This window comes from Mobula hypostoma, chromosome 9, assembly GCF_963921235.1.
Source record: "Mobula hypostoma chromosome 9, sMobHyp1.1, whole genome shotgun sequence".
NCBI lineage: Eukaryota > Metazoa > Chordata > Chondrichthyes > Myliobatiformes > Myliobatidae > Mobula > Mobula hypostoma.
The window spans coordinates 118699931-118716485 of NC_086105.1; the positions used below are offsets into that span (position 1 = coordinate 118699931).

At 38.0% G+C, this 16555-nt stretch overlaps 1 protein-coding gene across 10 annotated transcripts in view; it reads left to right on the plus strand.

Moving 5' to 3' along the window:
• The window catches only part of rbfox1 (RNA binding fox-1 homolog 1), a 1583823-nt gene that overhangs the window by 985905 nt on the left and 581363 nt on the right, over nt 1–16555 (plus strand). For 2 of the 10 annotated variants that reach the window (XM_063058992.1, XM_063058994.1), the window contains exon 1: nt 6724–7031. The exons of 3 other annotated variants lie outside the window; for them this stretch is intronic. In XM_063058992.1, the coding sequence (XP_062915062.1) occupies nt 6888–7031 (144 nt within the window). In that variant the 5' untranslated portion in view covers nt 6724–6887. Of the gene's footprint in view, nt 1–5979; nt 6127–6551; nt 6687–6723; nt 7032–16555 lie in introns of those variants that run through there. 5 more of the 10 variants (XM_063059003.1, XM_063059004.1, XM_063058998.1 and 2 more) reach the window with 5 other exon arrangements.

The window sequence follows — 16555 nt, forward strand, 5'->3', positions numbered from 1 at the left end:
GACATGTCATCCCATTGCTTCCCTACATGTCAGGATGCAATCCTAAGATGAAAGTTAGAGTCCCACAGGGTTTCTTTGTCATTACTGAAACAGCAACTGCACAACCCCAAATCATTTCCTTCCTACTTTCTTAGTGACCACAATTCCTGGCTTTCCCATTTTCCATCTCAAACTCATCTTCTTCATTGACTGTCCAGAGAGCTCAAGACTAATTTGTTTTGATTCTCTTTCTATGGAGTCTGAAGTGACTGGAATCCACATATTCAACCACAGGTGGGACGGGGGTGTTTGGTAGGGAAGTAGCCTGCTTATATAGGGTTGGGCTGATCATTTCACTTCTTTCTCTAAGCTTCACTGTGTTCCTAACAGAGGAACTCAAAACTGTCAACGCCATCCCAAATGGAACTTCTTTAATACTGGTAATTCTGGGCTGGGGACTCTCATGAGTCAATGAGGATGTTAGATATTTTCAAGGAACCTTTGGGAACAGAAATCTGATACAGGGTCTTGATCTGAAATGTCAACCATCTCTTTGCTGCTTGAGCCATTGTGTTCCTCCAACACTTCGCAAACATTCCTGAATCGTTTTCACCATCCCTCTTTGTGATAGGTTTCAGAGCTGAATTAACACACTCAAAATGCTGGAGGAACTTAGCAAGTCTATGGACATGAATAAACAATCGACGTTTCTGGCCAAGAACCTTCTTCAGGACTGGACAGGAAGGGGAAAGACACAAGAATAAAAAAAATGGGTGGAGGGGGAGGAGGATAAGTGAAGCCAGGTGTGTAGGAAAGATAAAGGACTGAAGGGGAAGGAATATGATAGGAAAGAAGAGTGGCGCATAGGAGAAAGGGAAGAACGAGAGCACGCAGGTGGAACTGATAGGCAGGTGAGAAGAGGTAAGAAGCCAATGTGGAGAATAGAAGAAGACGGGAGGAGGAGGGAAAAACCTTTTTCCTGGAAGGAGAAAATAATATTTATCCCTTCAGGCTGGATTCTACCCAGATGGAATATTGCTCCTCCAACGTGAGTGTGGCCTCATCTTGGCACAAGGGGAGTCTGCGGACCAACATGGCAGAATGGGAGTGGGAATCAGAAATAAAATGTTTGGCCACTGGGAAGTTCAGCTTTTGGTAGAGAGAGCACAGATGCTCATCAAAGTGGTTCCCCAATTCACGAAAGGCCTCACTAATGTAGCCGAGGCCGCTGAATGCCTGTTTTTAGATTCTGTTGACATTTGTGTGAACTACGTGTCCTGCCCTTCGGAGCTGGCTGAGTATAAATGAGGCCTTAGTGCAGGAATGTTGCCCTGGGAGAGTCAAGTCAAATCACGTTAATCAAGTAAAACTTATTGTCATATGCACAAGTACTCTGACATTGGTTCACCTGTCCTGCCAATGGATTTGGCAGAGATTGCAAATACGTTCTGATATAACCTTTCCAGCGATTTGTAGAGGTAGCTGTAGGTAATCTAGAACTCTGAAATGAACAGGAGGCTTGGGATCACTGCCGCCCAGTTGTCCATAAACTCTGTGGTTTCATATATTCCTTTCCGCAGTCTGTCGTGCTGGCAGGCTGAAGATAATGTCAAATTTGCCTATCTACCTCTGCTTAGAGTTGATTCTCAAGATTTTGGAGCTGGTCCACATTTCACAGATATGGGACTGGAGATAAATTTTTGAAAGCAGCTAGATTTGAGAAGTCCCTATAGACTTTCCTAACTTCAGTAGTCAAGTCCAGCATGACCATGGATAATGACTGATCTTGCTCCCTGCGTTTCCCTAAAGTTGTAGAGTGGTAGAGACCATCTGAGAAAGACATGCGATGACTTTCTCTGATGCAGAAGCATAAGGATGCCTCTGTAGTCACCACAGCTGGATTTGCCTCTATTCTTGAAGGTGATCATAATTACAGTATTGCTGAGGACGCTTGCTATTTCTTATTTATTGCAGAGGTGGGACACGTTTATGTTCGTGAACCCACTCTGTCAAGTTGAACAACTTTGGCAAAGTCGGCTGTCTGCTCCTGAGGTTTTATCTTCTCCATTAACACATGGTCTTTTCAGTTTGTTGATCTGTCATGAGGTTAGGACTGGATTGACTGTGGTTTTTGGCTTCAGGACAGTAGCATCAAGGTCACAGTGTTGGTTGAGGATTCTTCAAATTATTCCTTCCAGCAGATGCTGACAGCCTCTCATACCTTGATAACCTCTGCCCAGTTCTTAGCTCAATGCAGGGTGGACCTCTAGGTGTTTGGAGAACAATTAGCCCTGTCAGAACTGAAGAATCCATGCATGTTGGGATTGTGAATACATTCCCATTGGCCTTTTCCACCAAAGTCCTGGGTTTGGGTCATGGGTTTTTCATGTTTCCCAACATGTAAGTATCAAAGTTCAAATTAAATTTGTTACTGAAGTACATATCCCATTTACAATCCTGAGATACATTTTTGCAGGCATACACAGTCAATGCAAGAAATGTAATAGAAACAATGAAAGGCTGCACTAAAGAGGATGGACAAACAACCAAAATGCAAAAGACAATAGAACTGTGCAAATACAAACTTTTAAATAAATAAACAATAAGTATTGAAAACATGAGATAAAGATTCCTTGAAAGTAATTCCATAGGTTGTAGGTACAGTTCAGTGATGGGGCAAGTGAAGTTGACTTAAGTTATCTCCTCTGTTCAGGAGCCTGATGGTATAGGGGTAATAACCGTTCCTGAACCTGGTGATGTGGATTGTGAAGCCCTTTTATACTTTTCCTGATGGCAGCAGCGAGAAGAGAGTATGGCCTCAGCAGCGAGAAGAGAGTATGGCCTGGGAGATGTGTGTCCTTGATGTCTAATGCTGCTTTCCTGTGACAGCACTCCGTCTAAATGAGGAGGGCTTTTCCTGTGATGAACTGAGCTGTATCTACTACTTTTTGTAGCATATTCCATACAAGGGCATTGATGTTTCCAGACCAGGCCTTGATGCAACCAGTCAATTATACTCTCCACCACACAGCTATGGAAATTTGTCATAGTTTACGATGCCATGAAGGATCTTTGCAAATTTCTAAAGAAGTAAACGTGCTGCCATGATAATCAGTCAAGCTATTTCTTTTCTCTTGTATTTAGGTGAACTTTACAATTTAAGAATCCATCCACTTACAGTTAATTAACTCCTGGATCTCCTGGTCACGCTCATCAAACCTGACAGTTTTTGGTAGAGAAGCCATGATATGTTCATGATTGCTGTCTAAACATTGAGGATATCTTGTTGCTGTCTCTGGTTGAGGGGCATCAGCTTGTCTGTCAGATGCTGGCTTAAAAGAGCTATCTTTGCAGGGACCTGGCAAAATTTCAATTGTTGCTGTTTTTTGGGAGCAGGTGGATTAGGTGATCAGTCTAAATCTTTAGAGATTATAAGGCATTGGTCAAAGCACAGTTGGAATATTGTGAGCAGTTTTGGCCTCTTTATCTTAGAAAGGATGTGCTGGCATTGGAGAGGGAACAAAGGAGATACATGAGGATGATCCCAGGAATGGAAGAGTTAACTTATGAGGAGCTTTTTACAGCTCTAGGCCTGTACTTGCCAGACTTTAGAAGAATGAGAGGGAATCTCATTGAAACCTGTTAACTATTGAGTAGATGCGGAGATGTTTCCAAGAACGGGACAGTCTAAGACTAGAGGGTACAGCTTCAGAACATAATGACATCCTTTAGAACAGAGATGGGAAGAATTTCTTCAGCCAGAGGGTGGTGGATCTGTGGAATTCATTGCCACAGATGGCTGCAGAGGCTAGGTTATTGAGTATATTTGTTGCAGATATACTTGAGTATATTTAAAGGTTCTTGATTAGTAATGGCTTCAAAAAGTACAGGGAGGAGGCAGGAGAATGGATTTGAGATGGAAAAGAAGCCAACCATGATTGAATGGTGGAGCGAAGTCGATGGGCAAATAGCCTGATTCAGTTCCTATTTCTTATGGTCTTACGGTCTTAGCTACCTGTCATGGCTTGGATGAAATGGATATCCATTCATCTCTAGTTCAGGTGAAGTTCCACTTGCCCCAGAAATGCCTTTACCCTGCCATTATCAGAGGCACCCATCGTACCATTGTCTCTTGGTCATTGACTATTTCTGTCCCATGCAGTGATTCCAGGAACCGCTCAGCTCCAGATTCCCTAGAATAGTATGAATCTTTCTCTGAGAGAGTGTATTCACACTTATAGCGTGCTTATGCATTGATATTGGAATGATCTGAGTACAGCCTTATTGGAATAATGTGAGTGCAGTCTCATTACAATAGTATGGGTGTGTTCACATTGGTATAGTATAATTTCATTCATGTTGGAATTGTGTGAGTAAATTGAAAATGGATTACTGCAGTAATGCCATATTGGAATGGGGGCAGTAATGCTCACATTGAAATAGTGTGATAATACTCACATTGGAATAGTGTGGGAACATTGATTTTGGAATAGTGTAAGCACTTGAATGCAGTGTAAAATAGCTTTTCTTTCAGGGATTTTGATGATATTTTAGATTTATTATTATTTTTTCCCTTCGCAAGTCACACATATTCTGCTTCAAATGGGATAGTGCAGAAGAGGGGGACCGATTGGATAAATCTTTCAACAAGCTAATACAGGCATGATAAGCTGAATCCTTGCTTTCTTGCTATATTTTTTTTCTGAGAGGTATTTCCAGTCTTCGAAGAGGAGCTGCAAAGATGGTTTCACTCTTTCTACAATTTCAAACTGAAACCTGCCAAGCCTCCTAAATCCCTCCCCAACCTCAAAAAAAACCTGTTTTTCACTCCACAAGCAGTTAGACTTCAGCCCATGTTTGACTGTAATTACCACTTGCAAAGTCAGATTCAGAGCAATACTAAGCAGTACCACACTCAGAACAAATAGGCATTGTATACTGTGCATTCCAATTTCTCAGGAATAAGCATTACAGCATTGGGGGAGAAACATATTTTTTTTCAAAAAGTCTCAATCCTTAAGTAATATATTTGTTGGTGATCTGCTACAAAGGACTGAACTTCACTGACCTCAGTGCAAAGTGGTCGTGAAGCATTCGGCTCCTGAACTAAATATTACATTGACAATGATAAAACAATCAAAATACAATGGTTATTGTTTTCTTTGAAATCAATAGAAAGTGAGTCTTGATACTGTGAATAAAAATCGTACTTGACTAGCTGGCTCTTAATAGCTACAGCATTTTCTCTGCATTTAAAAATAAAACCATGGTTAAGATTTTTTTTAAACGTCAGCGTCCCTATGTAAAGGGGGAAGCTGTGAAAAGAGGAAAGGCTAATATTTATCTAAATCCATGAGTATTCTAAAGATTTACAAATATTAATCTTAATTAATAGTGCTTTGTGAAAAAAGATGAAAACTGGTAACCTTTTCATAAAGAGCAGTTAAATAATAGAGGAAGTAGATGGGTCACTGTAGACATTTGCTATTAAATGCTGGTGGAATCTTTGGAAATAACACAGTACTTAATAGAAACTGAAAATTAGCAATTCTTTATCGCCTGAGGTTAATGCAAGCCTTCATAATCTCTTAATCTAGTACAAAGAGCTACTGTAGACCAAAAGCAGAAATAAAGTCGTGAAATGACGATAGGCATTTTTAACAAGAAATTGCAGCTGGGAAGATATACTTAGATCTGAAAGGGAAATGTAAAAAAAAATTACATTTGTTTCTGGAAACAATGCATTCTCTAATCCTATCTGTACTTTTAAAATATTGCTTGTTAGATGTGCCTAATTTTGTACATCTTTCCATGTGTTTTATTTTGCCTCCCAATGCACCACTCTTGATTGGGTCAAATTAGGGCATTATTTATTATTTATCATGTTTCATTGGAGAGAATAGATGTCATCCACGGAGTGTGTTGCATAGCAAAGCCTGATCCAGAATAAAGGTAAAGGAAGGAGACATGCATATCTCTGTCTGAAGAAGAGACTTGCTTGAGGGAGAGAGAAAAGAGATCAGGGAGCATTAGCTCCGCATTGTTTTTGCATGATGAAAAGTTTGTTAATTTCAGAGCGTAGCTTTCAGTTTATCAGCCTTGTGACAGAATTGGAAAACAGTTGTCACTTCCTGAAAAGACCTTCTTGTAAGTGAATTAATTATTAATTCCTCTAATCTAAAATGATTTGCCTGATGATTTATGACGAGGCTTTGCTGAAATTATTTGGTACAGGAGAATGAGCGGTTGGATTCTTTAAGCTCTTATGCTTCTTGCGTTGGGATATTCCCACCCCTTCCCATTTTTTCTATTGTTTAATGCAGGTTAGTTCCGCATTTAAGTGATTACATCAAGCTGGCAGCATGGTCTCAGCTGGGTAGTGACATTAATTGCCAAAATCTCCCAGCCATACACGATTCAGCAGGGCCTCCCTCGGGATTTTTAAAATGCAGTATTTGAGTTTCAGTGCAAGGGGAGAGAGTGAAAAGACCCTGCCCTAAGACCCATTTGACAAATGAGAGCCATGCAACATCAGCACCAGGCGACTGAGCCCCAGTGAATCAGGCGCACTCCACTAGTCAGCAACTAATGCTGTGTGACGAGCCTTCCCTCACTCTGTCATTAGAAGAGTTGCACATGTTCATCGTCAGGCAGGAGCCCGAGTTTAGCTCTGTGCAGAATTTTTTTAAACTGTCTCTACAGGCCTGGTAGGTTGACAACTGAGCCTTTTGTGTGCTGCACTGTTTCACAAAATAAAAGCGAGAGAGAGTGAGAAAGAGAGAGAGAGAGAGAGAGGAGAGAGAGAGAGAGAGAGAGAGAGAGAGAGAAGCTTGCTTATTTTAGTGCAACTTGGCACAAGGCTGCCTGTGAATTGGTGCTGAAAGAAGAAACAGGACCAGCGTGTGTGCATGCAAGCCCCCTCGCTGGTTCTTTCCCGACCTCAGAGTAACAGAATGCAGCATCCTCTGACGGGTGCAACCTGTGTCGCTTTGCCTAATGTAGGCATGTGTCCCCAGCTCTCCTGTGCCTTGACTTTTATGTACCTACAGCAGGTAAGGAGAATTTATATTCTCTGCAGTAATAATTTATATTTACTGGTTCTGCTCTTTTGTCAAACTTCAATAAATAGAATGATATTGACTGAAAAAATGCTCAGCAATTGTTTACATAGAGAAAATGTATGTGTCAAGTTGTTTTTGACACAATGTATTTTGAAATCAACTATTAGATTTTAACTCCACAAAGAGACTGCTGTTTCATTATTTTTGTGAAACAAATATGCTTATATTAATATCAGTTAGATGGGAGAGTTTTTAAGTTCTGTGTCTATTCTCTTAATCTTTCAACTTTTTGTTTGCTGCCCTGTTGTTGTGTATTATTGAGATTATGACTTAATTTAAGCAAATCTCATTAACAAAGCACTTTGATATATGTGGCAAAAAAATATGGATGTTGATGAAAGGGAAGTTTAAAGTTTTTGTTTTGGAGTTGTTTATCTATAATGCTGGCTTGAAATTCCTTTTGATATTCATCTGTCAGAAGGAACTGTACAATAGCAGCAGTCAAAGTGTACATGTGCATGTTTTAACATGTGCTGAAATAGTCTGTGGCAGATCTAAAGGTTTGAAATCTATTTCATTTCTTACTGCTAACTAGATGTTTGGAAGTCCCATTCATGCAGGGATTGTCAATCTCTCATGCTCTATTTATGCATATGCTCTGTGACATCATTTTATACCATTCACTTTGCAAGGATTTTACTTCCATTCAAAATAATTAAAATAGTATAGATGAATATTTGCATAATTAAAATACTCATCCTTTATTTTTTCAGTACATACAGTACGTTGTTATTCTTCAGTTATTCAACAACCATAATTAACTTGCTTTTGCTTATATTGGGCAAGGTATTTAAATGTCATAAAACTTTTATGATTGTTTAGCAAAATATTATATTTTACATTTTGTTAATTAACATAACTTCAGAGAATAGGATGTTTCTACCTTAATTTTGAAAATAAGTAATGTGGCCTTTAACTAATTGTTGATCCAATGGTTAGTATTAAGATACCTTAAAAGTGAATAGTGAAGATATATAATTAAAGGCTAATTAAAGCCATTTTAAGTTTTGAAAAAAATGTATTGTTTACCCCTGGAAAATAAATGACGTTTAAAAGTCCTACGTGATTGAATTGTGTGGGTTTATGGAATTCTGCATTGGAAAAGGTTTCCCGTAAATAAATGTTGTTTCGTTTGAATGCAGGTGTTTATAGCAGAAAATATCAGCCGTTTATAACAGTTATAATGGTTATAGTCATTGATTGATTTTCCCAACCTCATAAAGTGATGATTTGCATATAAAGGTTCAATATCGTAGAGCAAGGGAAAGACAGAAATGACAGGGACATAGGTCAGTGTTCATGCATGGGGGCGGGGGGGGGGAGGAGAGGAAAACAGATACAAACTTGGAAAAGATTACATCAGATTATTTCAATAACAATGAGCTGAAAGTATAAAATGACATTAAAACCAGATGTATGAAAAAAGCTGGAGAAAAGAAAGAGAATCAGGTTATTTTTCCTCCGTCTTTTAGTTGTTTCTACCATTATTTTCATGTACTAATCCCTTAATATTTTACATTTAACCATTTTATCTTCAGCACTTTAGTATGACATAATCATTTTGCTTGACAGTTCCTAAGCAAAAATTATTCCCTTTCTTGGATCTGCTGTGTCGTTGTGCCCTGCTCTCATCCACCTCAGTGCTTTGACTTGCGAGCTCATTGGCTTGACCTCTGTCACAGCTGTAATGCTTTTTCCTAGCACTGTATCTTTCAGCACCATGCGTGTAAGCATGAAATCATTTGTATAGCATGTAACATTTAATCCACCAGCATGGACAGAATTAACAAAAATGTGGATCATTTTTGCCATCTCTAAAGCTGGATGATGTGGGAATTGAGCAAACTTCATTGCAAGCGAAGAACTCACGCCTTGAGCTTCATGTTTCCTTATTTCATCATTTTTAATGTTTTTTTCACTAATTAGCTGAATCTCCATTTTGAACTAAAAATGTTCTCAACATATTGATAGCTATATAATTATGCTTTATTATGCCTGTAACTGAAATGTTAGTTAATAGTTGAAACACACATATCTAGGAACAAAGATAGCTCAAACATATTTTAGCCGTAGTTTGCTGCAGTGTGCTAAGAACAAATTTTAAACTTTTATATATTTAGATTAGAATAAATAATCATTATGGCAAACTTGAAAATGTGCTTCTCTGAATGTGAAACCTTGAATTACAATTAAATAGGGATCCGGATGGTCCTTGACTGTATTTTACTTGTTCATTCCTTGTTAATAATCACATATATAACTAAGTTTATAAGGTGTTTATCTATGATAATTGTGCAAATGAACTCAACGTTACAAGTGGACATTTATAAGATCAAGAATAATTGTGAATGTTTCCCCTTTAAAGTGTTCTGGGTTGGTAGTTAGACATTCAGTTTTACACTGTTCCTTAGGATTATTTTAATTTCACTTTAATTCATTAATTTATCAGTTTTGGATTAAATATTAGGAAAGCTTACTTTACAATCATAAGACCATCTTGGGAACTTTTTGAAAACTTAATTAAAATGTTTAACTGAGGAAAGAAATACATTTTTCATTCCTCTGCTTTTTTGTTGAATTATGATTGGTGCTGTTTCCCAAACTGGGGATTATGACTGATCTCTGAAGGTATGCAGCGGAATTCTATATACAGTGAAACAATGTAAACACAAAATTTGCTTCTCATCAGCCTTCAAATAATGGAACAGGCTGCTTTGGCAATGAATAATATATGGACATACTGTAGGCAATTTCAATATCGCGCGACATTGGCACCCATTTTACATCACTCCAAATTGAAATCAATGGAAATCAAAATCAGGAATGATGTAAAACAGGCTTCAGATTTGCTATCACCTATTTCATAGCACTGCAGTCAAAATTACCCCACAGGGACTAGGAAATGATTTACCAAGGCTGTATATATGCAGGTTTTGTGAAAAAGAAAACACAGCTACAGTGGAAAAATCTACCTTTTTCATTTCCAAGAATAAAATTTTGTAAATGTCTTTAAGACGAAGTGGGTGTATCGACTGTGTGATAAATTTATAGCATAATCTGTCAAGCGAATCATTTATTCAACATTTCAGTTTTAATGTTTTGCTACATTAGGCACATTGTGTAAATAGAATGCTCAACAGAAAACTAAAATTTGTACTTTCTTCCACTTGTGAGAGAGAGCTCTCTAAGTTTTTTGTGACTTTGCAAGGAGTTACCAGATCTTCCTCAATCAGAACACATTTTATTTTATATAGTAGAGAACTGCAAAGGATTTTAAAAGTATTTTCTCTTTTCCTGTCTGTAGTATAATTAGTTGTGCAGCACTCATTTGTTCCTGTGTGTGCAGGTACTGTCCAACTAATAATTAGGGAAATAACTGGAATGAGAACCTTTATACCAGAGTATAAGAAAAGAGATTTGTTCTTTGTTATCTGTGCTGTATGCACCATGTTACAACATGGGTGTGTTGACCTCTGCTTTTGAAATTTAGTTCTATTAACTCAAACTGAATCAAATTTCAGAAGCAGATTTCAGCATTTATAGATTACTACATCTTGTGTTGAGAGCATTTATCAGTAGATGTATTCTTATGCCAATAAATTGCTGTAATTAAATAGAAGCTTAGCAAGATCACAACTCAAACACTAAGCACAACGTTGGTCATCTTACTTAAAGGATTTAGGTGCCTGAGAGGAAGTATACCAGTTTTCTGCTCTGAATTTGCATCATCAGAGGATTATCATATGAATAGAAACTGATAGTTTGTTCCCTAATTTCCTGGGGTTCAGAAAAATGACAGGTGAACCCACTGAAAGAAAGAAGAGTATTAAAGGGCTTGGGGTGAATGTTGGTGATATGTAAATGTTGATTTGGGAGTTTAGAATTAGAGGTCACAATCTCAAATTCATAAGGATTAACCTTTTAGAAAGATTAGGCATTTTCAGATATCACGGGAATGAGTCAAGATGGCAATGATGCAGAAAGGCAAAGTTAAGTTAGAAGAACATCGATACTTCTGAATTACATCCTAAACTTAAAGAGCCAAATAGTCTGCTTTGTCACCTAATTAAATTTGTAAAATTTGCATCATCAATTTATGAAATAAGGAAACCGATTTGTATCTGAGTACTTATGAAGTAATAATTGTGTTGTTAAACTGGTAGCCATGTTGATACAAAATGTAATTCATTGTTCTTTAAGTTTTATAGTCATTAAACAAGTTCGCTGTCATGTTAGTGTGGGCTTTTTCAGAGCAACTGTCTTACGAAATTGAGATGGACTATGTAATGTATGCATATCCAAGGGGATAAGTGTGATTCAGGTTTGCACAGCCAGGAATTGAAAACTGTACTAAGCCAGAGACTGGCCCATAATTTCCTGCTCGTGTTGAGCCAGCCGTGCACATTGCTTCTCTACTGATCAGGTCTGCATATAACTGCTGTAGGTATCCAGATGGCAGTTTTGTCCACAATTCTAGCTTCAAGCAGGGATACCAATAATGATCATAAATGGCATTATTTGACGAGGCCAGAACTTGCCCTGCCATAATATTTCTTTCTTTATTTAGCAATAAAGAACAGGTCCTGCTGACCCAGTGAGCCCCACCACTCAGCAATCGACTATTTAACCCTAGCCTAATCACAGGACAATTTACAATGACCATTTGATGTACTAACTGGTGCATTTTTGGACTGTGGGAGGAAACCAGAGCACCTGGAGGAAATCCACATGTTCACAGAGAGGACGTATGAACTCCTTACAGACAGCGTCAGAAATGAGCTCCAAACTCCAAGCTGTAATAGTGTCATGGCTAACTGCTGTGCTACCCTGGTGAACTAATGCTTTGATAACTGTTAAAACCATTCGCCTTAGGCTTACCCAGCTGTCAAAGTAGGTAAACAGAATATTGTGAATGTCTGATAGAGTCATAGAAACATACAGCACAGAAACTGCTCCTTTGGCTCATCAATTCTACACTGGACATAAAGTTCTATCGATATTAACCCCATGTACTGCACCTGGTCTGTACCTTTCTGTTCATTAACATTTAAAGTTAATCAAACAACTACAAATGTAAAACTTTGGTAAAGATAAGAAAATTATTAAAACACCAAGAACTTCAGAATAACTAAATGCACTTCAGACAAATCAAATGGAAGCCATAAATTACCTGAAATTTAACCCCCTCTCTCCACTGAAATAAATGAAGTTGCTAAACCTGTGGCAGATCTAATCCAGCCCAGCTTAAGCGTGGACAGTTTGCCCCGCGTAATTGCCAGAGAACTGCAGGACTCAATGCCCTGCGCAGAATTCAATGTCAGAGTGCGGCTGAGAATTTGCCGGCAGTAAGCTGTTTGGAAGTTTGTGACTTCTGCATTTGCACATGCCTACAGAGGAGCCCCAGCTTGTCGACATTCTAGAAGGAAAAGCCAATGCTCTGCATGAAAATCCAGGTCACTTTGTTCTAGCTAGAGAAAAAAAAGAACCTTTATTTTACTCTATTTTATTTTACATTATATATTGTTTACAAAATGCTTCTGAGAATTAAAGTTATAATTACACATTGCTAAACAGGCCCTTTGATCCAATATGTCCGTGGTAACCAAGGTGTCTTCCTGAGCTAGTCCCATTTGCCCACATTTGAACAATATATTTTTAAGTCTTCCTTATGCACGTGCCTGTAAATTGTCTTTTAACTGGTTTAATTTTCCCACTTGTAGCACTTCCTCTGGCTGTTTGTTCATATACCCATCACCTTCAGTGTGTTTAAAAAAAAACAATTCTTCTCAGGTCCCCTTTAAATTGTTCCGCTCTCAGCTGAAACCTATATCCTCTAGCCTTAGATTCCCTTAAAGCTAAAGCAGTGCTGATGAAGGCTTTTGGCTCTTTATTCCTCTCCATAGATGCTGCCTGACCTACTGAGTTCCTCTAACATTTTATGATTCCTTTACCCCGGAAAAAAGACTGTGAGAGTCTATCTTATCAATATCTCTCAAGGTTTTATAAGCTGTAAGGTCACCCCTCAGCCTCCTTCGCTCTTGGGAAAAACAGATGCAACGTATCCATTCTCTCTTTATAATCCAAGCCCTCCAAACTTGGTAACATTGTCCCTAAACAGTCCAATAGAAAGAACCCGAAGGTGAATGATGTCACAATTTGCAAATGCATTTGACTTTTGGTAATGATAAAAAAAAATCTGCTGATGCTAGGAGGCCAAGCCACACACACACAGAACAGTGGAGAAACTCAGCAGGTCAGGACTGATGAAGGGTCTCGGCCTGAAACGTCGACTGTTTATTTTTTTTCACAGATGCTGCATGACATGCTGAGTTCCTCCAGCATTTTGTGTACGTGGCTTTAGATAATGTTGTTTTCATCTCTCCATTAATATAGTCTGAAATTGGCAACCTTATTTAATGGTTAGAAAATAGAAGAAATTACTATTTCAAATTTAGAACACTTGCTTTCCAATCTTTTCCTAGCTAGGAAAATTAATATCACCTTGTTTAAAAGCAAAATGTTAGCTCAAATATAGTTTGCCCTTCCTGCTCTAGTTCATGGTAATTCATTACATAAGTAACCATGCAACTGTTTTCACTGATAATGTAATCTTCCCTACCTCTCACCTTTATATTTTGCTTTTAACTCACCACCACCCCCAGCTCCAGTTATCTCCTCAGCAAATACAGATGATAGTACCTATAAGTTTCTTCACATCTCTGCTCAGTGCCTTCTATGAATAGACTAAATGAGGCTCCTTCAGGCTGAAAGCAATGCTGCCTCTCATCGATTCCCTTGAGATAAAGGTTTCATCTACTACAGTCTGCTTCATATAATCTCACGGCTGTAACCCAAAAAAAAGCATTCATGGAGGCTAAGCGAGATACATATCATTCAAGGCTGCAGTTTACACACCCTACTGTAGATGTTGTTCCTTGTGCTGGTACAAGTGAGTTGAGTGCTCCCCATTATCCACTTTGCATTTGGCTGGAGCAAAATTTCCCACTTTATATTGCTGCTGCCTCATTCTTACCCACTTGGAATTACCGCACAAAGTATTGGAAGATAATTCATCTGATTCTGGAGAAGTAGCATATGTCATGAAAAAATCTGCAGATGCTGAAGATCTAAAGCAACACACACAAGACGCTGGAGGAACTCAGCAGGTCAGGCAGAATCTATGGAAAAGAGTAAGCAGTCGACGTTTCAGGCCAAGACCTTGATGAGTCCTGATGAAGGGTCTCAGGCTGAAACATCGACTGTTTACTCTTTTCCATAGATGCTGCCTGACCTGCTGAGTTCCTCCAGCATTTTGTCTGTGTTGTGTATGCTTATCTTTATCCTTTATCTATTAATTTGTCTTAAAAATTATACATCAAATTATTTCAATACATCAGATGTTCCCAGAATGACAATAGAAGACTGTGCATTGTTTGAATTTTAATGCTGCAACAGTTTTTTTTATACATGGGAATTTCCATGTGAGAACATGCAACCATTCTCATGTTTGCATGACCAAGAGAAACCAGTGTTACTAATGCACACTTGCCATCTGTTTTTCCTGCAGCTGGGGTGGTATAATTATCCAAAAGCTGGTGGATATAGACTGAACAAAGTATTCACTTACAGGCAGTAAAAGGCACCAACTAAAATGACTTTCAATGGCTTGTGAGCTGTTCTTTGCTGATTTAATTGTTGTGGTGACAAGTTAGCATGAGAAATTCAGATGCTTTCTTGTCTGGTTTTATGGTCTTGATGGACACTTGTAGATTATGTGATTATATTGGAGCCATGGTTACTGGAAAGTTTTAAGTGTAAAATACTACTGGGAAAATGCAACAAAATGATTTGAATAAAACCGGCTTTCTACTGTCAATGTGAATGATCCTTTATAAAAATACTAAGACCAAACAGGATTATTTTTATTCCTCATGATAAATAAATTTATTTCAAAGCCAAAGAATTGAAAAAAATGAACCTAAAAGCATGTAAAACCATCATTACACAGAGAAAATTGTACCTTGCTATAACTTAGAGACATATTAAGTATAATGTCTGGAAAGGAAGCAGCTTTATCCTCTTGGTTGCTGTTGAAATGATAAATAACTAGGACTTTTAAATTTAAAAAAAACTAAAGCCAAACATGACCACCAAAAAGATTGTATTTTGTTCACTCACATGGGAAGAGATATTTTGTTTAGTGATACACCAGGCTCTTACAGTTGGAATAAATCATCTTTGTGTCATCTTAGTTGATTTTTTTCACCACTGGCTGCTGCATGGAAAATAAAATGAGATCTTTTTGCATTTGTCTTGGTGAACGTTTTTTGCTGAAGGATCATCAATGATATCTAGATGCACTGTAGGTGGGATTGCTATCAGTTTTAGATTCAGGTGTTTTAAACCAGTTCTCGGGAGGAACACTGTCAATTTCTGCCCACATTAGTCATTTAGTGGTGACTGCATGCAATCCAGAACAATTGATTTATTTCACATTGCACTTCTCCTTCCTCCCTGCCAGGGTTGAAGCCCAATGAATTTAATTGGGGAAAAATAGCATATTTAATGTCTGTGCTGCAATGGGGTTGGAGCCTCTATCTTTGGTCTCTGTTCTGTCACAAACCACAGCTGTGTGGAGATCTCATTGAGTTTTGATCCTGTTCCTTTTATAAAGTGCTACACATGCAGAATAGGAATTAGTTGGCTGCAAGAAAGAGGTGTCCTAGCTTTCTGATTTGGAGAATCTGATAAAATTGACAGGATTGAGAGTAACATGTAAGTGATTTCCTAACCTAAACTGAATGAAATTTGAAATGTATTGTACTCGTATCACAATGAGTAAAATAATAATTTCAAGATGAGACTGTTAATATGAAAACATTTTTGTTGCACTAACTATATAGCTTTCAAATTCGGTCTGATTGAAATTATTATTAGGAATGTTAATGTCAGATGTTTAAGTAGTGTTTTCCTGCAGCAAACCACTTAATTTCTCTCATACCAAGAGTGACTATTTCAATAGCACCAAGTTTCAAATGTAAGAGAACTTTTGTCACTATTTTCATTACAATGGCTGCAATATTAATGTTCATGATATTTGGACCACATTTATCAAACATAAATTCTGCTTAATTCAATTTTTAGATAAATAAATCAGGTTTGTAAATAAATCAGGGCAGATAAGTTCTGAACTCTGCTCAATGTATTAAATCTCGAACTGCAAAAGTGAGATTTGTGAGAACTGCACCTGTTGTAATTAAGTGATTTATCCTGCTGCTGGTGGCTAGATTTACACAGGATGAAATAATATTATGTTTCATCACTGACGCATATACAAGGTACGAACACACGGCTGCACTTGGATGGGTTTCATTATACCCAATTGGTATTTCTCACCCCTCCTGAAAGTTATAAACCTTGCTTATTATCAGCAATTAAAATGTCCAATGTGGGCA